Source organism: Lipophrys pholis, assembly GCF_963383615.2.
Source record: "Lipophrys pholis genome assembly, chromosome: 19".
In the NCBI taxonomy this organism is placed as follows: domain Eukaryota; kingdom Metazoa; phylum Chordata; class Actinopteri; order Blenniiformes; family Blenniidae; genus Lipophrys; species Lipophrys pholis.
Genome location: NC_137647.1, coordinates 20,834,226 through 20,860,736, shown reverse-complemented (window position 1 = coordinate 20,860,736; position 26,511 = coordinate 20,834,226). Strand labels below are relative to the sequence as shown.

At 42.4% G+C, this 26,511-nt stretch overlaps 1 protein-coding gene across 2 annotated transcripts; it reads left to right on the top strand.

Moving 5' to 3' along the window:
• Window positions 1-2,032: 2,032 nt before the first annotated feature.
• ppp1r1b (protein phosphatase 1, regulatory (inhibitor) subunit 1B) lies at window positions 2,033-25,042 on the top strand. 2 transcript variants are annotated; one of them, XM_080488728.1, is made up of 5 exons: window positions 2,033-2,581; window positions 16,735-16,818; window positions 17,946-18,021; window positions 19,288-19,419; window positions 22,748-25,042. In XM_080488728.1, the coding sequence occupies exons 1-5, from the start codon at window positions 2,468-2,470 to the stop codon at window positions 22,915-22,917; spliced, it is 576 nt and encodes a 191-aa protein (XP_080344854.1). In that variant the 5' UTR covers window positions 2,033-2,467; the 3' UTR covers window positions 22,918-25,042. The 2 variants fall into 2 exon arrangements, with proteins under 2 accessions (XP_080344854.1, XP_080344855.1); XM_080488729.1 differs by lacking the exon at window positions 19,288-19,419 and having other exon boundaries at window positions 2,071-2,581; window positions 22,748-25,036.
• The last annotated feature ends 1,469 nt before the right edge of the window (window positions 25,043-26,511 follow it).

The following is a 26,511-nucleotide window of genomic DNA, read 5'->3' as shown; positions in this document are numbered from 1 at the left end:
AAAACAACTGAATGCCATCTTATTGGTCCTTAAAAAAAAAAGAAGAAAGAAAAGAATAGAAAGAATAAAAAGTTCTCCAAATCGGGAGAAAGATTGAAACTCTTTTCTCCTCATCACAGTTCTCTTTAGTTCTCTTCAGACGGCAGCCAGTAACAGGCTGTCCCTTCTCAGGGCCGATCATTCCTCCAGCCCAGGGGTCTGCAACCTTTATGATCAAATTCATAAGAGACGTTTTTGTGATTTTCCACCAAATCAAATTCACCCGGAGCCACAAAACACTTTTTTAACCTTTCACAATGAGGACGACACAGCCGCCAACGTTTTGTTTAAAGTTATGACGCACAGAAACTGTATCTTGTGTTGCATTTATGACGTTTCAGTCAGAATTCAGGATGGTAAACATTTTCTTTTCAGCTGTTTTATACTTGATTTGAGCGGTTTTATACTTCCTTTTTCAGCATTCTTGAAATTTTGTTTGATATTTTAGTAGTTTTAACCTTTTTGGCTCCTTTTTACACAGCCTGTAAAAACTATATCTGCTTTTACAACAGTGTGATCCTCAGTCGGAGCAGCAAGTACGAAGAGGTTTTGTCCAGGAAAAAGGTCGACCAATGAGCTAGAATGAACCTTTTGTCCAAAGTGTGACACCTCTGCATGAGACAATCTGAGTGTGAATCTGCAGATTAACAAGAAAAGTTTACAACCACTTTTCATACCTGCAGAACTAATGACATCACGACTCTATAGACCCGTGCCCTCAAACCAAAACATGTGTTCTCAGTATTTACACTGAGACCCGACACTATTAGTGATGAAGCCCACAAAAGAGGTGCAGCTTTGTGTATTATAATTGTTGAAGACTTTCTGCCCGTGTGATTCTTAAAGGGCTCCGCCATGCCTGATTGTCGAGCCTCTTAAAACACAATAATCATTTGATGACAATTACTCAAAATAATCATGAAACACTGGAAATCCTGGGCTTGTGGCGAGCCAGCCTGGTACACAGAGGCTATTATGCGCTCCTTGTGAAAAAAAAAAAAAATTAATTGCACAACTCCTGCTAAATGCGCTACGAGTTGCACAACCGCCGTGGGGCAAAAATAGCAACAGGCTGAGAAAGAGTTAAATTTTCTTTTTTTTTTTTTTTTTTGAAACATGCTGCAGTTTGTGTGCAACTTTTTTTCTGATGCTGAAAAGGTTTCAGATGCACACAGTTGACACTTTAGATGTCATACGCTCCAATAGTATTGTACATGCCTTGGCCCTCCTGCTCCTCCTCTTCCTCCTCCTCCTCCTCCCACTACAGATATCTCGCCCTTTGCCAGCTCTTAAAGCTCAACACTACCCGGAGGCCAAATCCACCGCCCGGCACCGTCCAAATCCCTCAGCCTTGCGAGTGAAATAACAGCGAAGCTCTAGAAATTCTCACTGAAACAACCATTCACTCTCTGTTACTAACAATCCTCTCACTTCTGCTCCCTCTGCTCTCGTCTCTGTTTTTTCACGTCAGGGTCTGTCTGGCCCATTTTGTTTGATTCTTTTGGAGTCTCAACACTGTCAAGCCCAAGAAGCTGACAGCTTTGTTTTTATGTTTTGTTTTTCTACTCTTTGATCGTCCCTTTCTGTGGTGTTTCCTGTTCGATTTACAAAGTTTTCCACAGATGCCTAAGCTTGTCTCTGTAATGACAGTCCGTGATGATGGTCGTCACGGGGGGGGGGGGGGGGGGGGGTTAGCTGTATACGCCCCCTCCTGCATGCAGCTTGCTTCACTACAGTCTTGTTTATCCCTTTAGCACTCCCTCCCTCGCTCAGCATAAATCTCTCATTCACAAATAGAGGCCAAAAGAGGCTCAGCTGATGGAATGAGATTATTATTTTTTTTTTCTGATTACAAATCAACCTCAGCTTAGATAGGTAGAGAAACATAGTGCCCCCCCTCTCCTCCCCTCCCGAGCTGGGGCTCCTCCCCCTCTGCTGATATCCCCGCCTTCCTGTGTCCACTGGCCACGCCCCCTCCACCCTCCACCCTCCCACTTCTGTCCCTCACAGCCAGATCCAGGGACAAGCCTCATTCACTGCTGCTGCTCAGGTTTTAAAGGAGTGCAGGAGGAGTGACAGAGGAAAAGAAGAGGACCACGGCTGCAGGAAGGAGAAGGAGGCAGGAGTTTGATGTTATTCTAGATTAGAGGGAGTCAGGGTGTGAAGGAGTGAGCCAGGAGAGAGAGAGAGAGAGAGAGAGAGAGAGAGAGAGAGAGAGAGAGAGAGAGAGAGAGAGAGAGAGAGAGAGAGAGAGAGAGAGAACAAGTCTTCAGGAGTGGCGCTGACCCATCAGTGGGGAGTTCCTCCAAGGGGGGTTATAGAGATTTTTCGGCAGCTTCCTCTCCTCTCCTCTCTGGAGCCAGACCCCCCCACCCCCGCCCCCCCCTCCGCCGCCCACCACCCTCATTCACCCCCAGGATCTAGAGCCATGGAGCCGTCTGTGTCCAGCGAGGTTGAGGGGGAACCCAAGGAGAGGAGGAAGATCCAGTTTGCTGTGCCCTCCGCTGCACCCACCAACCTGGACCCCCGGCAAGTGGAGATGGTGAGCAGGCGGTGGGCTGTCACAAGACAAGTCACTCTCTGTAAAGAGTTATTATTGTCGTTTATATACATTTAAAGTGCTTTCCAGCTATGTCCCCTCCTCCCTCTGACCGCTGTCCCATCAGTGAAGGCGTTGATAACTTTCTCTATAAGGAATCACATAATTACACTTCACAACTCTTCTCCAGGCATCTTGTGTGATCTTCAACAGGTTCCTCACTCGGCTCAGTGGCACCGTCTGCCGCTCTGTTGAGAAACTATGATGACATTTCCCTCTTTGTGTTTCCTCATAAGATTAGAGTCGCGGTGTCTCATCTCATCTCGACCTCTTTAACAATGTAACATTGACATTATCTTCCCAGTTCGGTCTTTTTTGTCTTTTTCTTTTTTTTTTTTGCAGCATGATAGCCTTGACATTTGGCTTTATCACATAACTGTTATTGCTACTTATTTCTTTGGCCTGTTTGTCATTCTCTATGACCTTTGGGTTTTTATATAAAATCCTTCAGTTCTGCTCTGCCTCAGCAGTGTCTTATGACTGACTCAGCACAGCTGGCGTCTTTCTGTGAAAGGTTTTGTACTATTTTTTAAAAAAATTTTTTTATTTATGTCAGGACAGCGCTGATCTTTCTTTTTGGCTGCAGTGGCTGGTGATGGTTATTTTAGATAAGTGGGCCAAAGTGGGAGCTGTTTCTGAGAGATCGAGGCCAGTGGCTCAGTCCTCCTGAGAACCTGATGAGAGATAAGAAAGCTTTGTGTTCGCTGAGAGACAAAGAAGAAGGTAAAAGAAATGAACCCTGAGCTCACCTGGCAGAGGTCAACCCCTTCGGTGACTGTCCTCATTTCACAACTTACATAAAAATAGATTTCCATGAAACAGATCGTGCTGAGAGTTTACCTTTTATCCTGCATGATCATTACTTATATTGAGTAATCTGGCTTTAAAAGTGCTTCCCTTGTCACAAAATCACCCCTCGGGGCTTTGTTGAGTAAAACTCTTGTCTTGAAGTGAGTTATCTTATCTCATGTTCTCATTTAGACTCTTACCTTCTGACTTTAATATCTCTTCTGCTCTCAATGTGGTCTGATCCTTATTGACTCTTCCAAGAAACCACAGGATATCAATCTGCCATATGTGGGCTACTGTGTGCTTTTTCTTTTTTTTTGGGGGGGGGTGGGGGGACTTCTCCCATTTCCTTCTGTGTCCGGTTGGACCTTTATTGCTCAATCACCGTGTGGTCAAACAGCGTTCAACTATTTTTAGGCCCAATGTTTGGCTTTCATCCAGCAGCCCTGCGTTGTACCTTCGCATAGGTCGTGTGCACTACTGTGTGTTACTCAGGGGACCATACGGCGACGTGTAGATGTAGCAGCAAGCACATAGATATCAAGACTTCGGTGGGTGGTTGATGGCATTGTACGTGCAGGTGGATGAATGCCGATTGTCACGGCCAAACAATGATAATGCTGCAGGGGAGTCGTGGAAACAGAAGGAGCTTTCAGGAGCGGATGTGTTTATGTGTGTTTAAAGGCAGATAGCATCTACTCTGGGCGGATGGGATTCTCCAGAGACGAGCGTGTGTGTGTGTGTGTGTGTGTGTGTGTGTGTGTGTGTGTGTGTGTGTGTGTGTGTGTGTGTGTGTGTGTGTGTGTGTGGGCAGGGGTAACAGTTAACTACACTCATTTCATTTCCTCCCCCTCCCAAAGCAATTACTGTCGCCTACAAGTCCGTCTTTGCTAACGAGTTGCAATGACTATACCATTCTTCAGAACACTGTTACACAACTGCCTTAACTGTTTTTGTTGGTGTTGTAATTTCCCGGTGGCATTTAAAACCCCAAAACCGCCATCCACTGAAGCGCTGGGGCCTTGTTACCATGGAGATAGACTGTACAGCGATGTCATCCCCAGCGCTCCCCCCACAGTTTGCATCCGAAAGGTCAACTTTAATGGACAGTTCTCTCCATCTGAAAGGTTGTTTACATACACGCTGGTATTTATTTTTTTTAGATATATAGTTTGGATTCGAGAGTCGCTTCCATTGTCCTCCCACTCAGTGAAGTGTTGCTCGCTGTGGAGAAAGCAGCAGCTACTTGGAAATGCCTCCGAGGTGTATGACAATAATAATACTGCACATTATTCACTCGAGGAACAACTCTCTCCCCTCGGCTGCTGTTGTTGTCCATTTGAACAAAAATGAATCGGTATATCAAAGAGGACATTCGCCTTCAAGTTTAACTTGAAGACTTGCCGTCAATGTTTTGCACCAGTTTATCATCCGCTCTTCACTTACTTCTGTTCATTATTCAGGTAATGTATTGAACCGCTTTGTCTTCGTGAGTCACAAATAGATTGCATTGTCTTTCTAATTAGTTGTCCTTTAGCGAGCCCCCAAGTGTCAAACCAGGAATCCTCCTGTGGCTGTGGATAAATATGCTCTGCCATCCAAGTATTTTAATTTTGTCCACTGAGTGCTCGGGAGCAATTACTGCCATCATCTGAAACAGCGTGCGGAAAGCACATGACTGTGCTCACGTATTGTCCCACACCATAGCCAACTGCATGCTCTGCACATGATGTAGAGTAATGTACAAAAAGGAAAAAGATTAGGGTCATTGTGCAGATGCTTCATGTTCTGATTCCACTCAGGTCCGCCTCGTTGTTGGTTCAACAAACAGCCGTCTCGCCGTGCGCCTACCCATCCGGGTCACGCTCATGGGAGATCCTATGAATCCACTGGATCCTCAGAGAATTATAGGGAATACCAAAGTGTAGGTTAATCTATATTTGACCAAGCAGGGTTATGGAAGGTGTGATTCAGCGCCCCTGCTGTACCCTCATCTTCCCTCTGGCCCCCGCTCCCGTCCACTCGATGGCTTAAACATCAAACAGCGACCTTTGGTGCAGCGTGTGTTTGTGGGTAAACATTAGCAGTCTGGGGGACTGTCAACATGCACTCCCAGAAAGAACATCTTGTCGTGTGGCACAAAGGCATGCTGGGAGTGGACAAGAGCGTGCGGCGATCTCTTTCCCTGATTGTGGACTGTCAGGAACGTCATCGTAGCTGAAATGATCCGTCTCGTCACCTTTGAAAACGATTATTGTTGCATTCATGTTCCTTTCACTTGTGGTGTTGAGAACTAATTGGTGAGAAAATCATTAAAATAAACCAGATGAATTGCCTCACTGGGTCCAGACGTTGTAATTGCAGCGTGGATTCAATCAATGCGCCCCTGTTTTCTGTTGGTATGTGTTTGTTCCTCCCTGCTTTTGACAAGCCAGGCACTTTAATTATTAGTTAATAATTCTGTGGCAACATGTTCACGATGTGTATCTGTCTACAGAAGCCCTGCACAAGGTTTCCTTTCACACTCTTTTTCCATATTCTCCTGGCACTTTGAATGTAAAGCCGTTTGTTCCGACTTATATATTTTGTTTTTGACTGTGAAAGTGATCTTCTCTTGATGATGATATTACCTACACAGCCCGCCATATTCTCCTGGCTCGTGTGTGTGTGTGTGTGTGTGTGTGTGTGTGTGTGTGTGTGTGTGTGTGTGTGTGTGTGTGTGTGTGTGTGTGTGTGTGTGTGTGTGTGTGTGTGTGGAATGTATAAACAGTAAAAAAAAAAAAAAAAGAAGAAGAAGGAAAAACATAAATATTGAGCGTGGGCAGAGTGATTTGTCACCTGAGTACAGTGTACACACTGAGCTGAAGCGGTGCCATGATGCCTGTTGGTCCTGGGGCTTTTTAAGACGACAATGAATTTCCCTCTTTAGTCAGTCCAAGTCAGGGTGCAAACAGCAGACCGAGCACATCCCCTGATACGCATTCAATCATTTACTACAGCTCCTCCACATATTGCTATGAGATGGTGGTGTGGCGAAGTCGCAGTGCATCCGAGGCACTTCATCTGTTAACCCTCGACACCGGAACAAACAATGGCCGTATCTGTGATGAGGGGAGAAGGAGAGGATTAGGAGGGCAACGCAGGCATTCCAGATAAGAAACAGGACAGGAGCCGAAGCCGATCAGGAGCTCGTTGTCGTCAGCAAATGTCGTCACTCGTCGGTATCGCGGCTTCTGCGCCACTATCTGCATCCTGAACCCGGCCGTTCAGCCGCTCTCCTCCGCGAACAGATTACTGTCAGGGTCAGCTGTGGTGAGCTGGAGTCAGCCTCCCTCGGTACAGAGCCACAGGACGGTCGCACTGATCCAGGCACATTGAGGGGAGCGCCGAAGCGTGACTCCAAACAAATGGGATTGGTCCCGATCCCTGTTTCATCAACACAGAGAAGACATGGCATTTTGTTATTGCTGCTCTGTGAGTTGTAATCTCTTTTGGGCGCAGTGGTTATAGGGCATTTGTTTTTGTTTTTTTAATGAACAGGGGCACGCCAGGTCATCTTCAGTGTCAGTGTGTGTAGGAGGGAACGGCCTGGAGCCAAAACATTGTTCCTCGTACGTCTGGTAGAAATGTAAAGCTAATATTTGGAGTTTAAATAGATAACATTGCTATTCTTTCATATATTTTGAACAAATCCTGGTTGAAACCTCAAACATAACAGTTTGGAACCCTTTCGCATAGCAACTATCAGCAGTTACAATGTTCACATTGGGGGTAGGTATGACGCTGTGGATGAGTAACCATTTGCTCTGTCGACCGTTCAAACCTGCCTTTAACCTCTGTAACTTCTGAATTCAAGCGTATGAGAAGGAAGTGTGGAATTATCTCAGCCGTTCCCGGGTTTCTGTGAAAGCCTTGAGTGGCATGTGGCCTGCTCCCCTGTTGTGCGCTGTGGCCCGGCAGGTGGCTTCCTGTCACTCATCAGCCGGCAGCTCGTCGTCTGAGCCGCCCTGCGATGGTAGACCTTCCCTTCCAACAGTGTCTGCAACAACAGGCCAAACAGCGATCAGCAGCTAATTACATAAATGCTGGGGGGTACAATGAGACAGAGGAGATAGGAGTGAGATGGGGGGGGGGGGGGGGGGGGGGGTAGAGGAGGGGGTGGAGGCTGTTGAGTATGATATCATTGTGCCACTGGGTGCAGCGTAATTACATTTCCTGTTTAGGGGTCATAGAAGAGCCCCTCCAGATGCTACCTGCAACCTGCCGGTTTATTCAGTTCGCCGGTGGGGAGGCCAAATGTCTCTGCAAAGCATTACTGTTGGGAAGTCACAGATTCTCCGACTAATCCAGCAGTAATGCAGGATATTTGCATAGGAAATAAGCCCTTCAGACACACATACATAGTGTTGGGGTACAGGGAAATGAACCAAGGCATGGTTTTTAACCATGATGTATCCCAAAAGGGAGGGCAGGAGTTAAAAAAAAAAAAAGGAGAATGAGCACAAAATGTTTGGAACAAAGGGAAATCCACAAAATATTGACAATATAACTGCACACAAAATGAAACTTCAGCCTGCATGAACAGAGAAGATGAAAGACGCTTGCTAAGGACTTGACAGACAATGAAAATGAAACACTGCAAAACCATAAAGACGGTGCAAAATACTAATCAATTCGCAATTAACAAATTCTGCTGCCATGTCTTTGACCTTCTGGAAAATTAAGAGTGCGTTAACCCGTCTTTGCAGAAGCAGCATTGTCTCGTTATGACTGTATGAATGATGAATGAAGGAGCCTAGCATTGCTATTTGATGCATGATAGTATATTTCACTGCTATTTGAGTGTTTATATGTCATAGTTTTTGCCGAGCAGGCTCGTTTCAAACTTAAACAACTGTCTTGTACAAACAAACAAACAAAAGAAAGATGAATCTGTTAAAACACACACAATTAAATAATAAATATCCCCATTATTGTTTTTGTTTTTTTCATGTTATAACGCTGGATAGTATTTGAAGTTGTTTCTAATTCTGCTTTTGAGTTTCTTCTGGGCCTGTAGTTCTGATGGGTTTTGGGGATTGCACAGTTGAAGTAATAAAAGATCTGCCCTCTTTCGATAGCTCATTATTCCAGTGCAAAATTTTTGAGAATTTCATTTCAAAGTCACTGCAAGCATTAGGACACGTTGCCATAATCAATGATTTATTGTATCATAGCAGGCAGATATATAATTGACAAATTTCCTTATGAATGAGACAAATGTCTTTATTAATACAGAAAGCGCCTGTGAAAGTGCAGCTTTATTAGTTGCATCCATGCTGCAATACTAATGACTTTAATTGAAAACAACTTTAATCCTGCATCCAGAAGAAAAGTTTGGTTGAATGTCTTTGGCTCTCTATTGTCTTTGGGATCCATATGTTGTGTCACGTCGAAGTGGTGAGGATGTAAAATGCGTATTATGTAGAATTTACTACTAAGATGTCACACGCCTTCTGTACGTTGAAGTGTCGTAACTGAAAATATATGAATGCACATAAGAGATCACCTTGCACCTTCAATTCCATAAATTCTTGACAGAATATTCCCATTAACTGCCCACTACAGCAGATATGATAATGTTATAGACGGTAGTTATCACGTTGCCTTCAAACGAATGATGCTTCACATAAATGCAACTCATAGTTGATTGGGGTCAGTTTAACTTGACTTTGATATTGAATCCATTTATAAATTGCACTTGTGGCCCCATGAGGTTTTGCTCTTTCCTCTCAAAGGCTCAACAGGGGGCTCGACTCAGGGAAGTGAAGGGCCGCCGTTACGACTTTGTTTAATTGAGTTGCTCTTCTGAGTTCAGTGGAGGTAAAGATCGCCACGGCAGAGACGGAATATAGCAATGTGAAACGGAGAATAATGTTGAGCTGGTTATAGAAGGGATGTGCTATAAGAAACTGGCTAAAATGTGAAAAAACAGTAAAAGTGAAAACACTATATGGAAGTTGCGTAGGTTGTTGAAGTGACGTTAAATACAGACATTTTTCATTTATATAAAGTTGAAATGAAGACTTTACAAAAACCAGAAGTCGCCTTCACAGCTGTTTCTGACCGACCAATGAGGGTCAATGAGAAAAATATCAATTCTGTTAATGTTCATGACGCATGTGATACAAATGGTTTGCTTTGATTTTTAAGCTGACCTGGCTCAGCGCTATACAATAGTCCTAGTTTATCATGTGGGACGTGACCAACTCCCCCGTCCCCCCACCCACCCTGATATAATCCCCAACAATCTTTCTATTGAGTGCATTCACTGCATCATCCACAATGCAAGTGTTTATTCCTATGTGATGTATTGACTTGCCTGCAGGCAGATGCCATAGCTACAAATCAATATTGTACGATCCATATCCATCCATCTGGAGCTCGGTTACAGCGGGGCCATCAAAGAGTGCCTCCTCTAACTCTGTCACAGAGCCTGCTTGATGGGACGACCCGGTGTAACGGAGAGATGTGCGATACCAGGGGGATGGCAGCTAACAGGGAAGAAGATCTGAGCTGTGTGTCGCACAGAGTCCAGGCCGCCTCTCAAGATGCACCATAGTCAGTGCAGAGTTTTCTTTCTGTCTCGTCCCACAGAGCCTCCAGAGACTCCTACGATCTAGTTTATGGTGTCCTACTGCCGCTGCTTTTAATAGGCCCCGGCCACCAGAGCAGCAGTTCTGAGGAGGGCCTCGGGGGAGCAGATCCATATACACACACACACACACACACACACACACACACACACACACACACACACACACACACACACACACACACACACACACACACACACACGTGTATATGTGCACATTCATAAACATGCAAAGTCAACAGCGACCAGTGACTCACGTAACCAGCACTGAGTAAGGTGCAGGAGTCCTTCCTTTGTCTGAGTGACATAACTGCCGTGTCCCCGTTTACACTTGACAGAGTTTTCAACCTTAAATGAAAAAAGAAAATTTAAAAAAGTATCAAATCAAGGATTTCATAGCTCCTGTAAGCAGATCTGAGTTACACCCTGGACAAGTCAGAAGTCTGTCATCAATCAAACAGAGACATACAACACACATAGTCACACTTAATCTATAGTCACAGAATACACATCAACACGAGTACCTGCCACAGCCCATGTAGGAAGAATATGCAGACTCCACATGGAGAAACTGCCAATTTCAGAACTGATCCAGTTTTCACTGTGAGTGCTATCAATGACAGTACTGATGATAGTATGACTGTTGGAATGTACATATATACACTTTAAATACAGTATTCACACTTGGATGGATGGATGGATGGATGGATGGATGGATGGATGGATGGACAACCACATTTAGGAACGTCCACATTTCTGCCTGTATCTAACAATGACGAGTGTGATGATATTGAGATTGGTAGCATCTCGTATGAGATGAATCTTTTAGATTTATGATCAAGGACTACATTCGTGTCTTTCACGTCTCATACTAACACCAAACAGCATTTTGTTTGGTTCTTTAGAGGCCATTTAATGATTTAAATTTTGAAGTGATGCACCGAATCGCTTCCTCTGCTCATGTAGAAATGTATTATTTCTATGTTGGATGCGTGTAGCGAGTCCGTTGTCGGTACAGTATGACGTGTAGGGTTCCCTGCAGAGAGGACGGAATATTTGTGGGTGATTTGGGATTTCAAATACCAAAATGGGAAAAGCGCAAGGTAAAGTTGAGCGAGAGGTTTAAAAGTATTTCATACTCCTATTCATTTAAGATCAAGATTCTTAATTGCTTAATGTATTTCTTTAATTTCCTTGTCAAGCTTTAAAAGGGTCATATTATGCAAAATTCTCTTTCTAATGGTTCCAACAGTAATAATCATCCCCATACCTGGAATGACGCCCCAGAAGTGAGGAATGTCTGTCCTCTCTCTCCCTGGCTTGTTTCAGTTTTTAAAAAGTGTGTTGCTCCAACCAGCCAATCAGAAATCAAACCCTATATGGTGTCATCGGGGGTTTATAACAATAATAATAATAATAAAGGTAGGCCTTCCCCTTGACTCTTCCCACAATTAGGCAGCTCTGCTCTGGCACATGGCACAACGAGAGGAAGTACTTCCTCCTCTTTCCAAGATGGGCATGTGTGGGCGGAGCCAGTCCAGCTCACACAGACACAGCAGATTCTGAATGCAGCTCCTATGATCCAATATTCAAATGGCAATAAACTTTGAAAACAACATTTTTGGACCAACGAGACCATGTAAAGGGTTGAAAAGCTGTATAATATGACTCTTTTAATGAATTGCCTTGTGTCTAAATGAATTTGCTTGCCTGACACAATGTAGGGTCAGCACATGAGTTAAAATGAGTTCATCCACTTTAAATGAACTATTATGCTGTGATCCACAAGCCAATGTTTTCATTTGAAAGTGTTTGTCTTTGTGAATCCCAGTGGGAGGCGGCCGTCTCTCTGGTCGTGGCCTGCAGGCGAGCACCTGTGGAGGCCCCGAAAGGCCACAGCGGCCCCACAGTGCAAGTCCGGCAGAGCTCCACTGATCCCACTGCAGCACTCGCTGCCAGAGGCCGAGGGCGGAGGGGTTTTGAGACTGGGGGCAGGGGGTTTAGAAAAACAGAGGATGGGAGGGGCCACAGAGGATAAAGCGTAGCTGGAGTAATCTCACACGCTGTGCTTCAGTGTTGCCGTAAATGAGGAAGTCACATACGATATTACGTAACGCAGACAGAGCAGGGCAGGGCGGTGTTAAGGCTGGAAAATTACTAGAATCACAATCTGTGTTTTATGTCATCTGGCATTGACAATTCACGCCACAGTGCACGACAGCGAGCGCTTCCACCGGCACTGGTCGCCTGCGTCATTTATTGTGAATCTTAGCAGCCAGTGTTTGAGTGTAAACTGTTATGGTATTATTTGTTAACCTCTTATACGAAAATGACAACTGCAAAACAATACAATTCATAGTCATATTACATGTAGACGACGGTATTGTGCTAATCATTGCAGTCATTTTATCGGGCAAGCTGGGAAACTGACCAAATGTGCAAATATATGAGATTTTATTGGACTTAAACTGGGTGTGACTGAAAAATCTGAGTTTTATATTCTTAAATTTAGTAATTGATTAATCTTGACGCTCAACCCATGGTGGAATCCTCTTGTATTTTATTTCCACATAAATTACTTCGATAAACTCCATAAAGTTCTCATATCCTCTATAGCCAAAGGATCTCTCAAGAAAACCCACGCAGGCTCAGGAGAACCACACAGAACTTGTTGGCCTCCGACCCAGAGACTCCTTTCTGTGAGGTGACGGTGCAAACCACTACTCCACTGTGCCACCCTTCCTAATAGCTTGTATCGAGTGGTGAAAAGTTATGCAAACTAATTATAACACATACTAATGAGAAAATATAGTAGTAAATATAGCTTTTTAAATCAAGGTCACGTTTCATTCTTAGTTGGGAAAATGTCATTTTGGCTGAAGCGACAGCAGCGTTCTAACCGACCCGGTTAAAGAAAATGTGCCAATAAGTTTCATTTTAAGCAAGCGAAATTTCAATGCCGGGTTTTTTTTGGGGGGTGACACATTATTGAAGAAAACCAGTTTGAGGATCAATAAATGGACCAGACAGTGTGAAAATGTTTGCTTTTGTTTCATCATTGTTGACTTTACCTTTAGTCCTCGGAAATGGTCGATGAAGGTACACTAATAAAAATAATCTACAAGATCTGATTAAAAAAATAAAGTAACTTTTTGCATTATTTCCTTATGTTGATCAAGCAAGCTTGTTCTTAAACTATTTATTTAGTTTTTTCTTTACATGGAAATGAAAATCTTAGTAAAGTGTTTTTCCATCTGTATAAACTGGAGAATGTTTGACAGATTGTTCATCGTCTATCTTCCACTAATACAGCATTATCTTTGTATATCTTCATTCTATCCATCTGTGGCTCTTGAACACTGATGGCTTATGGGTTTTGTAGAATTTGGTGTTTAGATATACCAATGACAAGATTGTTTGTTGTTGTGTGGATGAATATAAAAAGATTGTCTCACATTATTTAAATTATTTGTTGTTGGGGAAAAAGACGGTAATTTCAATAAATATTTTTGACTCCAATACTAGATAGTAGTAGTAGTAGTAGTATACAATCATATATAATTGTATTATTTAATATTTTTAATGTTGATTTCACAGATTCAATCACTTCTCAGATGTATTTTTCCTAAAGTACCTGGTTTATGTCATTGGCTACATCATCTTACGTTCTTCATTTCTTGATTTGTTGCTGCAGATTGTTTGAGATGAACAGACAGGGATTATTTTTCATTCATTCATCTTCCCGTACCTTCCTACCTATGAGTTGTGTGGACTTGTGATCACCAAAGATTGGACATATTTGAAAATGGGTGAATGATGCGGCGGGTTTCCTCGTTTAATTGCCGTAATTCCACAGGACTCGGTCATGGGCTCGGTGTGAACCTCCTCCAGCTTCCCCACGTGGCCGAGGAGCAGATGTCAGGCAGGCAGAGACGGCAGGGGGCTCAGCAGCATGAGCCCCTACCCTCACACACACACACACACACACACACACACACACACACACACACACACACACACACACACACACACACACACACACACACACACACACACACACACACACCTTGCCGGGCGAGAAACAGGCGAGGTCACAGGAAGCATGGTTGACGACCGCTGCCATTGGAATCAGCCTGAGGCAGGTGAAACGAACAGGATGCAAAGGTCATCAAACTGAAGGATAATAACAAGATTTAAGTCGTGACGCTCGCCGGTGATCAAAAAGGGAGGAAGTGGAGTGTTCGAGGGCGACATCACTGTCAGGGAATTGAAGGCTGTATGTGGGACATAAACAGGATGGAGGAAGCCGGGGATCAAGTGAGATGTGGAAACGACAGGCAGACGGACAGCGCGAGTGATCCAGGGGAGACAGGAATGCTGGAAAGTTGCGTGATGGGATTAAAATGTGCATCTGGTGTCATAAATAAAGGTGAAATGCATGCTTGATTACTCTGCCTACGTTGTCGAATTTGACGGCAGCAGATTTCCACCACGCGCCCGGCGAAGCCTCTGCTTTGGCAACATGTTGCCTGCCTGCGATGACGCACGGCGCAGGAGAACAAGGCAAAGGGAAACAAACACCAGCGCACAAACCCCCTCCATATGGAGCCGTTTTACACAAAATAGAGCCAGGATGCTTCGAGCTCCTCCTATGATGCTATGTGGTAAACAGCAGCGAGCCGGTTCATGTCGTGGCCAAGGTTGGCTCCTTCCTCAGAGGACACTTCTCTCCATGTTTTACTGCGTTGATTTAATGTGCACCTAAATTCTGGGTGGTTTTATAACCCTAATTCCAGGAAATGATAAGAGGGAAATATTTTTTTTCCAAGCTGTTTTGAATCTGTTAATTCACACGTGGTTTTCTTTTGTACATGATAAAGCTTTACGTTTCATCTGGAAGTGATCCTGAACTTAGGTAGCGGCTTCCTGTAGTGATTTACACCTTTTCTGCCTTTGTGCTTGATGATCACCAGTTACCAGTTGAATCATTCTAATTTACAATACATGGTAATTCCTTATACACTGTGTCAAAGTGTCTGTAACTGTTATACGTCAGGATTTTGATCGATAAATTACCTCACATAATATATAAAGTTATATGTGTCCTTATTGCACTTGAAATAAATTGAGTGCAATTTAATAAAAACACCAATTTTGCCTTCCATCTATTGTTTTTTCAACAACTCAAGAGGTGAATGCATCTTGTTTCTCTCTAAAGCTCACTGCTGCGCCTCTTGGAAAACCACTCCTCGCGGTTTTACCTTGTGAAACGATTTATTCTGAAATTGTCTGGCCATGTTTACTCTGCCTCTCTAAAACGCTCAGTCATGTTTCTGACCCGTTGCCAATTAAAATGTTTGCAAAACGCTCCTCCAGGTGTTTTCTCCACCTAAAACTTATGTTTCCAGCATTTCCTCACTCATTCATTTCATGCTGTGTTTGTTGAAGACTCACATGTTTTCTCTATTTAAGATATTTATGCAAAGAACTAACTCATTTTCTGAGAAACAGCCTGAAAAGCTGGTTTGAATGAAACTAAATTGCTGCCACACGGAGAAGAGAGACTGTCTGACTCCTTTTCAGATTATTTCCCACTTTTACAAATCTGCACTAAGTGTGTGATGACAAACCACAATTAAAACTGTCTCACTTACTAAATTCAGATTGACAAATGGCTGAAACCAATTTTTGGTTTATGACCATATTTCATGTTTTGTCACCAAGAAATACTTGTAGCTATTATGAGGTTGGAGTTGGTCACCAGTTATTATCAGATCAGTTGTTAATTAAGTTTATTTCATCATTCAATTGATATATAGCGCTTTATTTAAGGCGGAGGAAGAGGCAGTGTGCAGCCTGTGAAGGGTGTTATCAAGCCAGCTAACGCCGAGAGGCAGACATTTGCTCACACACACATTTGCATTGGGATAACCAAATAATGGGTGGAAGCAGAAGTACGGGAGATAACCGACGCACAGAAAGAACAAGCAAACTCCACACAGTAATGACATAAACCTGGAGCTGAACCTTCCACACATGGTCTTTCTGAGCTATAAACCTGGCGGCGCTTACTTTAAGTCTGCACGTGGTGAGAGTTTGATACTGTTAATGACGTTTCTGTACGGGAACACAACTGTGCATTTGTTTCTCGGAACACAGACGTCACTGTTCGAAGTGGCCTGTGCTGTGTAGTGTGATGTAGGCTTGCAGTTTGTCTCACCTGGGAACCTCTATGGAGCACTGTACGGTCCCATCTGGACCACTTTGAGGGAATCATTTAGTTTAAATGAACCCCGATCCATTTATTTTCTATTAGGGTTGGTGTATGTATGTATGGTGGACACATCTTACACGTCATTTATCTCTCTTCGGTTCTCTTCGATGATCAGAAATATCAGTTTAGATGGAAACAGGAAGTTTCAGCATGGAATCTTCTGCCACCCTACTGACTTAGACTTACGCTCTGATCTGACCGCCATCGAGCCGTTGACCCATCAGCCAATCGCGGCACAGCGCTGATGAAGTCAGTGAGGGTCCAGCGTGCCCTTCACCAGTGTCGACATTTTCCATTTGACTGATACAGCGTTGTGCTGGAAAATATTATTACACAGTGTTGTCCGGTTTAATTATTCATTCATTTATAAGTGGGCTGTGTTCATGTGTTTGTGCATAGATCCGACGCAGGAGGCCGACGCCAGCGACACTGTTCAGGGTAGCGGACCAGACATCACCCGAGGACGATCAGTCCACACATCAGGTAAAGTTGAAGTCAACACTGTTTCTTCTGCTCAGTGTCTCTTTCCTCATCCGACCCGTAAAAACTCCGTCCCACCAATCCAAGTAAGAAATCAACCGAATAATACAGTACTTCCTTTTACTTTTCATTGACTGCTCCAATCAGCCATAACATTACGACCAATGACAGGTGACGTGAATGACGCTTTTCTTCATCATGATGCCTGTTAGAGAGTAAAATACATCAGGGAACAAAGTTATTCCAATGAATATTCTTAGGAGTGTCCGCAACTGTAACTGTGAATCATAGTTCATGTATATGGAGCATAAAGGTGAAACTATGCAATGTCATGTAGCTGGTTGTAATGTTACGGCGGATCATTTTATGTTCCCTGCTCATTGTGCATTCGGCCAGTATTCAAATCCAAGCACATTCATTTAAGATTTATTGAGCTTTGAGATTAATTCTCAACTTTGAAAATAGTAGTTTGAAATATCTTATGAAACATGGATCTCTTCAAACCTTTTTTAGATCCTAGAATTTGAACGTGCCAATAGGATTTATAGGTGTTTCTACCTATATGTAATCCAATAAAGGCTGTTACAACACTCCAAAAATGAACAAAGTAAAAAAAAACATTGACCTGAAGTTATAAGGGAAATATCTTGGGTTTGAATGTCTGTTTATGTCAGCATCATAAACCACATTATCGTACTTTATACAGCATGTATAGCACTGTGCATTGGTCTTTTTGTGTGAATTTTGCTTTACATGAAATTCAAGTAACTTTATGTACGAGGCCCTTTAATGTGCTTCACACCATTAAATTACCAAAGAAAAAAGAAACTCTCAACAATCGCAAGTCAAGGGTTGTTATTCTTACTCTCAAGTCTGCAGGAATAACCTGATTGATTAATAATGTGTGATGATCACTGCTACCTCAAGCATAAAAGAGCGTTCAGTATTTTGATACTAACATACATGACAGTTATACGGACTAAAAACCTGATTTGCAACCATCCAAAAGAGAGTTTCCACCCATTGAGACATTTGACGCATAAATGAATCGTGCAGGTTGTTTGTAGGTGATCGTTAAGGCGTAAGTATGAGAGAAAATCGGGATTAACGTCTCTGTCTTGATGCCTCAGTGGGTTGTGGGAGAAAATGGAGTCCTCAAACCAAAACGGGTCAATCCAAATGTGTACCAGCCTCCATCGCTCAGAGGTGAGTACCGCCCGCATTTGTTCTACAGGTGGCGGTTGAGTGTGTTGTAATTCATCCCTTGTGTGTAAGCCCTTTTCTTGTTTTACCGTGCTTCGCCGCATTCAATCTCATCCGATTCGTTCTGATGATTGCAGAAACAAAATGCATGTGACAGATAAGGAGATGTGCAGTAAAAGGCTTTTTTTTCTTCCTCTGCATGCACGTTTATGATACGCATAGGGGTGTTTGTGTATGTTTCTGGTCTTAGTGTACAATCAAGTCTGTTTGTGTGTGTGTGAGTGTGTGTGTTTGTGTGGAGAGAAAAGGGGAGGAAGACGGAGATTAGAGTGGGACAGCTGTGAGACATTGAGTGTGAATCTAGGAAAGTCTGGATCATCCAGGATTACGGGACAGTTGTGTATACAGCTGTGCCGCGTGCGCACACGCCGACATGAACACACGTATAGGCATGAAGGAAACACATACGTGGTGCTTTGTTATGATGCCACACACAGGAGCTCTGGGGTGTCACATGTCGAGTGATGATATGATGAAGCCTGCATCAGAAATCTGCCCTTCATCAGGGAGGGAGGGAACGAGGGAGAGAGAGAGAGAGAGAGAGAGAGAGAGAGAGAGAGAGAGAGAGAGAGAGTGCTAACTCAGGAGCATTTCTGGTTGCATAACATATTTTAAGCTTGACAGAGAGAGAGAGAGAGAGAGAGAGAGAGAGAGAGAGAGAGAGAGAGAGATGAGAGAGAGACGGGGGGATGAGATGAGATGAGGCCTACTTCAGATAGAGCTACATTGTGTGTCTGAGGATGTGAACGAATGAAAGAGCGAAAGAAGCCAAGGTGACCTGGAGGAAGTGAGATAACATCACAAAAAGAGCAGAGAGAGAGAGAGAGAGAGAGAGAGAGAGAGAGAGAGAGAGAGTCAGGACTGCCAGGAGAGAGTGCATTCGAGGAAAGACAAATATACAAACAAGCAGATGGGCGAACAGGGGGAGAGGAGGGATGCAAAACAACAGTGGAGTGTCTCCTCTTAAAACAAAACAAAAAAACTGAGTGTGGGATAGTGTTTAGTAGCCGTCTGTCTGTCTGTGCATGTGTTTAACTGGCTTCCTGCCTGCCTGGCATGCTTTCAAAATCCCCCGTGAGGCTCGATAAAAACTGACAGTGTTGAAGCGTGGTAAAACCAAAACAACATATCCCTCTATCCTTGTGTCTGTGTCCTTGTGTCTGTGTGGTGTACGTGTGTGTGTGTGTGTTGTGTGTTACCTGTGTGTAGCTGTGCAGAAGATGGCTGAGGCGCATATGCAGCACCTCGGTGTCTACCCTCCTATGGAAGACCCTTGTGAAAGGGAGGAGGAGGAGGAGGAGGAGGAGAGGGAGGAGGAGGCATCTCCCTCCAAAGCTTCTGGTGAGAGGGGATCTCTCTGTTGGACTGGCAAGCAACAAAACACCATTTTTAAAGGAAAAATACACTTTGACCCAGTTTAAAAATCTGTGACAACACAACTGATACTAATGACTCATGTTGGGTGTTGTCTGTCCTTTTGAGTTTTTCCCAACATAACTAATAAACTATGCAACTCTAACCCCAACCACTCACACAGAGATTTACATTAGATAGAAGGTGTTGAAAGTGAGTTTATTCACCATCATCATGTGAAATATTGCTCTTTTTCACACCCCGACAATTTCTTTAAGTGACAACACCTATCCATCCATCTTCTCCTGCTTATCCCTTTCCGGGTGGCGGGGGTGGCAGTCTGAGCACCGTCACCCAGATCCCATAGCACCCATTAAGAACCTTTCCTGCAGGTGGCGAGCCCCCGGGTATTCACTGTGTCAACGGGGCTCTGCAAAAGGCTTAAAGAGTAACCGAGAAAACAGGTTCAAGCATCATTTTACAACCAAACGCTGTCGTTCAACAGGTCAGGTGTAAAGCACAATTTAGATTAAAAAAAAGTAAGAAGGAAAAAAAGCAGAAGTTTATCTTCTCAAAGAACAGAAAACCAGTTCTTCATTTCAAGGTTTCATTATTATATGTGTTGACAATTTATATAACATGTGAAAATGTGTTAATAATCATTATTGTTTTGTTTTCACGCTGTTTGACTCGTGTGCTCTTAGCAGCTTATGTAAAACAAAACACAATCAAAACACTCCCAACAATCACATTAAATACATGTTTTAAATTGTGAAAAACACAGAAAAATCCTGAATTTAATTTTTTTTCAACAGAAGAGGTAAGACATTTATTTTCCCTTTATGAATATTTACAAAGGTGTACTTTCCTCAGGTTGTTTGACCGATGTCCTCTTCTTTAATCCTGCAGGCTGTTTGTGCACTCTTGTTTTTGTCTTGTTGAAAGATCTCTATTCCTCCATTACACAGAAAGAAAAAAGTTTTTAAAAGTTGTTCAAAGTGGAAAACAAACTCGAAACATAATTAGAGTATAAATCTTTAAGTTAATGAATTTTCTTGAATGTGCGATGTCAGACCCAAAGATTGCTGGAGAATACTATTTGATGAGAGTTTATTTGTTATTTAAGATTAAGTGAAAGCACAAAACGTGAACATGCAAAATCCGCACAGAAAGGAACATCAAACCCAATAATGAAGTAACTCCACCATGTGTAACTAGTAACTGGATTCAAGTACTGATTTCAGTTCAGTGTGCCATCCCATTTCTCCTCACTTCATAACCCTTTTCCACTCTGTTTGACTTACCCGTCTAAACATCGGCACTAAATTTAACTCCACAAAAAGAAAACAAAAATAGAACACAAATCTAATGGAACCAACCTTTTCCGCGTGTAATCTCCTTTATCTCACATTACAATGAAGGTATTTCATTCAGATTTGATGTTCTCTGAGTAAATCTCTTTGTGTAAACCTGCTGAAAGACAAAGTACCCAAACTGCATGGTAAAGTATACTGATCAGCCCCCATGTTCACCAAACAGATTAGGATTAATTGGCTGGAGCTCAGACAGACAAACCAAGGAGAGCATCACCATTATTATTTTCATTTTTATTATTATTATTATTATTATTATTATTATTATTATTATTATTATTATTATTATTGTTATTATTGTTATTATTATTATTATTTATTTATTCATGTATTTACAATAAGGTAGCTCATATCATATGATTGGCGTCTGATTAGAATGTAATTATGTACACAGACGTTTTAGCAGTGACGTGAGATTAAAAAAAAAAAGACCCTCCCAAGGGTCCCCCTGAATTTCAATGAACCTGTAGTAACAACCACTGATGCTATGAAGGAAAACATCTGACCAGGTTGTATGAGACCCTTCTGGGGTTGGAGGTTGTTGAACCTTGCACATGTCAAAGAAAACTAGAAGAACACATTTTCATTTCTAGGGCTGCTGTGTTTTTACATTTGGTTGAGTGGGTGTGACCAAAGCAGACATGAGACAGGGGGTCTGCAGCCATATTAGGGGGACTCTCAAAGGAAGAAAAGGTCAACGCCTCCTGATTAAGGGCGTGTTCACATTCCTCTGCTTGATCCGGACCAGAGTTCTCTTTGGGGAAAAACTGTTTCATTTGGGCGACGTGAACATGCCCACGAACTGGAACAAACAAGACATCTCTGGTCCCCTTGACAACGTGGGTCTCGGTTCGTTTACAAACTATCTTTCGAGCTGGGGTGTGGGGTGGGGGAGGTGGGGGGTGGGGTGGTGACATAGCGCGCAATATATTCTGGGTAGTAAACAAACAAAGCTAAGAATCACGAATCAGAAGAAGCAGACGGAGAAAGAAAAAGCGTTCAGACGTGGAGTCGTGCGGAAGAAGTAGTGAGGAAGACTCTCATTGATATCTGGTCTGAAGACTTTATATCGCGGTTGTTTGTGGCTACCCATTAGCCACGAGCTAACAAACATAGCCGCCACGGGCTAAAGCAGCTGGACTTCCGCTTTCAGTCTGGGCCAATCGATGAGCCGTGTTTCTTCTTTACTTCCTCTTTGGTCAGTGTCTATGTCGGGCGACAGCGCCCCCCAACCAGCAGCAGGTGTAATTGTGTGACATTTTCCAGGCGGTTTGGTCCGGTTCTCTAAAGTGAATGTGAACGTCACCAAATCAAATGAAGGGGTGAAAGTTGGAGGGCTCTCCTCCCACCCAAGTGAAACGAGTCCCGGACTATCTGAATGTGAAGGGCCCCTTATGCTATTAATGACATTTTAACCATCATATCACATTTTTAACTGTTATAAACAATTTATTTTTTCAGATTGACAGCAAAGACATTTCATCATAATCCGAATTACATAAAGTAATTCTCTAATAATGTTTTGCCTTTGAGTGATTAAAGCATCAATGGTTATCTGAAGGGGATTCTAATGATTAAAAAAAAAAAAAGTTCTTTCTTGCTGTCCAGTCACACTGATTTAGCAGTTGTGGCAAGAAACATTGAGAAACCAACACTGAAACGTGTCACTTAGAATTTAAACTAAAGATTTTCTTTATCAGCCAGTGATGACGACTTGGGGGTTTTTTTTTCTGCTCAAAGGTCAAAGGGGACGTGAGACACTCTTACTGTCTTGTCACAGTACCGGTGCTTCATGCTCAAGCACGTCTTTCTGTCTCTAGACTGTCCTCCACATGCACTGTAATCCAAACACACTAACAACAGTCATCCACAACGCACAGCACGCTCACCCCCCCCCCCCACCCCCCACCGTCCACCTCTGACTCCAGTGTTTGTCCCCACAGATCACCAGGAGACGGCGACCGCCGAGCAGCCAGACAAGCTGTCCAGCGTAAAGGAGAGGGCCAAGCAGATCCAAGCGACTCAGGAGGACGAGGACGAGGAGGACGAGGAAGATGAAGAGGGCAGCAAACCAGTGGGATCCACAGAGGAGAACAGCCGGGGGTGTAACTGAGAGAGAGGGAGTCAGTGGGGCGAGAAAACGTTTTGAAGGGAAGATACGGGGAGAACGGCCATGTTTTAGCAAATCTGAAGTATACTCAGAGAGATGAAGGAGCGGGTGTAACGTGACGGTTGATTTTTGAATATGTGAAGTCTGAGTGAAACGAGAGCTGCTGGAGCGATAAGATGCTGTCACGAAATCAAAGATTTCTGTGCTACTTCACCTCTAAAGGGGTCACGAGGATTTATAAAGAGACAGAGGGGTCGTTTGTGTACGACTCTGCCCTTATGAGCAGGTGAGGAGTGATCGTATAGAGAGCAGACTGCAGACGCCACTCTGGCCCTCACTGTCCCTTTGTCTATAATGGAGGTTTGGGGAGGGTTGGGGGGGGGGGGGGGGTCAGCTTGACCTCAGAACCCTGCAAGGCTGGATCACCCTTTACTTTTATCTGCGCAAAACTTAAAAAAAAAAAACGGGAGTTGGGGGTCAAAATGGCAAGGAACACAACAACATCTTTATATATATGTAAAGGCTGTGGCACCTGCAGGACTTTGACTGTGTTTCCTCATTGTTCAGAAACCTTTAGCCGACTGACTCGCAGCATCTGTCGTGTTTGTATGTGGCGCCATCTGCTGGTGAAAGTTCGGTGTGAGGGGTTTAAAGTGCTACTCCAGCCCCGTTGATCTTTACCAAGTACTTCATGTTGTAGCTTTTGGTGCGTTCAAGGAGTAATGAGGGGTTGAAAAAAAAAAAAAAAAAGCACAATGTGTGATGGGGGCCTGAAATCTTTTAATCTGGGTAATTTCCTACTTTTGATGTGGTTTGTTTGGGAAAGCTCTGAAAAGCAAACGCAATAGTTCTGCTTTTTGCATGGGAAGTAATATTTCATGAAAACATTCTCTGTGTTAAACTGACTTTAGTGCAGTTTAAGTGGAAACACCAATGGGAGAAAAAAAAAAAAGTTCTGCATGTGTCAAAGCAACATTTGTCAATAATATAAATTTTACACACTTAATTTTATCTGTTTGTTCGCCGATACTTGTGATGACACCTTTTTTCTGGCGATTTATCGGATTGGGGATGGGACTGTCCCAACTTTCTAAATTCCCAGCTTCTTGAATGCACCATTTAACCTCTTGGAAGACATGAAAACTTCAATCAGGCATTTTAGTAATATAACTTTCTTTTCTTATATATATCCTTTTTTTTTTTTTTTTTAACCAATCATGTTTTGTCTTAAGAATTAAATGCTTAAAATAGTTGGCTTGGAGTATCACTTTATAACCCCATGCATAATTCAATAATGAACACCAAAAAAAAAGTTTGTTTTTAAGTTTATGATCTCGGTGAGTCTATGTATGTTTCACTCCTTTTCGATTTCAGTGCAGGCCTTTCGTGATTTGATTATATTTCAGATAAATGGTTAAAAGTCGAAGCTACCTCCACACTTTTTAAACACAGAAAAAAAAGAAAAAATCTCTCAAACTTTTTCCACCACTAAATTGGGATTTCTCTGTTGTATATTGACACTTTTATAACGTCTCCTTTTTAATTGTTCCCTCGTGATTTCTATGTCATGAGTCTGTTGTTAGAGCTATTTTTCTAATCTAAAGTCCAGAGTCCTGCTTTTACTGCCAAACACACGCAGACCGATCTCCGGGCTGCAACACTGACGACCGACTGACGTGTTGGCCAAAATCCTTATTTCAGCCACAGTTTCTTTTCTACAAATCCACGAAAATTTTACATGCTTTCGGTCAGCCTCTGTCTCGATTAATTTACAATTTGAATAAAAGTGAAAAGCATGATTTAAGGTTTCCAAGCTGTGCCACAGAATGAATAAATGTCACTGTATGTATATAAAACTGTGTGAACTGTTTAAAATCCTCTGACCTGCGCACAGTGTGGGACGACAGTGTAAGCGGGTCACTTGTGCCGAGTCCTGAGTCTCTGACCCGCTCTCTGTCCACCGCCTCCTCTCTGCACCCAGGTCAGAAGAAAACAGCCATGTGTGAACTCTCGTTATTACTTTTGTTCTCTCACGTTCCATTCTCTTCTTTCTCCATGTGATGTGGTTGTTTTAAAGTGAGCAACTATGTAATTATCTGAATAAAAAATTTTTTTCCGTTTGTCCTTTCACCCTGACTGTCACTTGTTTAGCTTGTGCTATGCTACGGTTATCGTACTTTGTGCACTGAAAAAAATTATTCTCAGTCATTTCCACAAACGCAAAACTAATTTGTTGAGTTAATGTAATTTAATCATGTCACACATTTCTATCTATTCATATTAAGTAGATTGAATCCCATTTATTCATATTATCTGAACATGTATTAGAATGAACCATTTAACAACAGGAAACTCAATATGCTCGTGTTAATCAAACATATTTCTGATATGTAAACTGAAAAACTGCATAGTTGATTTTTTTGAGTGTGCATGTGAGAAAAAACAAATGAGTATATTCACACAGATTAAATTTGAAATTACATTCAGCCTTCTTGCTTTATTTGCTGGGATAGCCTCACCACAAATAAAGTCAATCCAGACCCATCAGAGGCCTCATTTATCATCAGTGCATTCCCGCTTAGTCTGGAATTTATCAACTTGTACTTATACTTAGGAATGTGTGTAAATACAAACAAGTCTGACCATGCTGACGTGCATAATCTAGTGCAGGAGTCTGCAAGCTGTGGCTCTGGAGCCTGGTTTAATTCTCAGGATTAAATCAGCCGAAACAGGTAGAACTGCTGGAATAGCTGGGTTGGCTAAAAAATTGAAAAAATAGATTTTTGATTTATTTTTGGGGAATTAGACAGGAAGAACGTTTGAAATAAAAACATTTAAAAATTGCAAGTTCAGCTTTTTTTTTTAATCAGGAGAAGCAAAAAAGGGAAAGGAAAAAAGAAAACAAAAAAATGTTGAAATAATAAAAAAGAAAAGAGGAAAAAAGTCGTGAAAAAGATCAACAGCTCAAACAATTGGAAACGCACAGCGGCTGTCGACAGCAAAATGCTAAAGCGGGAAAGTCCATGAAAGAAGGAAAAATATCTATAACGGCCACAGAAGTTAAAAATGTCACAAGATGCATCTAAACAATACGACATATAATGAATGCAACATCAGTTTTTGTATGTATAGCTTTTTTTTCTTAGATTTCTTTTTTTTACTTAATTTCAGATCATTTGCATACTGTGCTGCTCCAGACGATTTTTATTTGGTGTAAAATCCTGAGATCCTCTCTTGATAATAAAGGTTGCAGACCCCTGATCCAGTGGTAGAATAGTGAAACTACAAATGGAAAAAATTAAGAGTATCAGGTGCTCAACAAACTCCACCTACAGGTACATCTAAAAAAAACTAAAATATCGTGAAAAAGTTGAATATGTTTTGTCAGTCATTTCCGATAGTGAAACTCATATATTATATATATCATATAGAATCATGACACATAGATTGAAATATTTCAAGCCTTATTTTCTTGTAATTTTGATCATTATGGCTTCCATATAGTGAAAACCCAAAATGAAGTATCTCAGCAAATTAGAATATCACACAGGATCAATCTAAAAAGGATGTTTTAAGCACAAATGTCGGGCTGTATGT

Bases quoted from the DNA above. Each gene is read 5' to 3' on its own strand.
- ppp1r1b (XM_080488728.1), top strand. From the start codon at position 2,468: ATGGAGCCGTCTGTGTCCAGCGAGGTTGAGGGGGAACCCAAGGAGAGG. The intron at 16,819-17,945 runs GTAAAGTTGAAG...TTGATGCCTCAG, and splicing joins ACGATCAGTCCACACATCAG to TGGGTTGTGGGAGAAAATGG. The intron at 18,022-19,287 runs GTGAGTACCGCC...ACCTGTGTGTAG, and splicing joins CCAGCCTCCATCGCTCAGAG to CTGTGCAGAAGATGGCTGAG.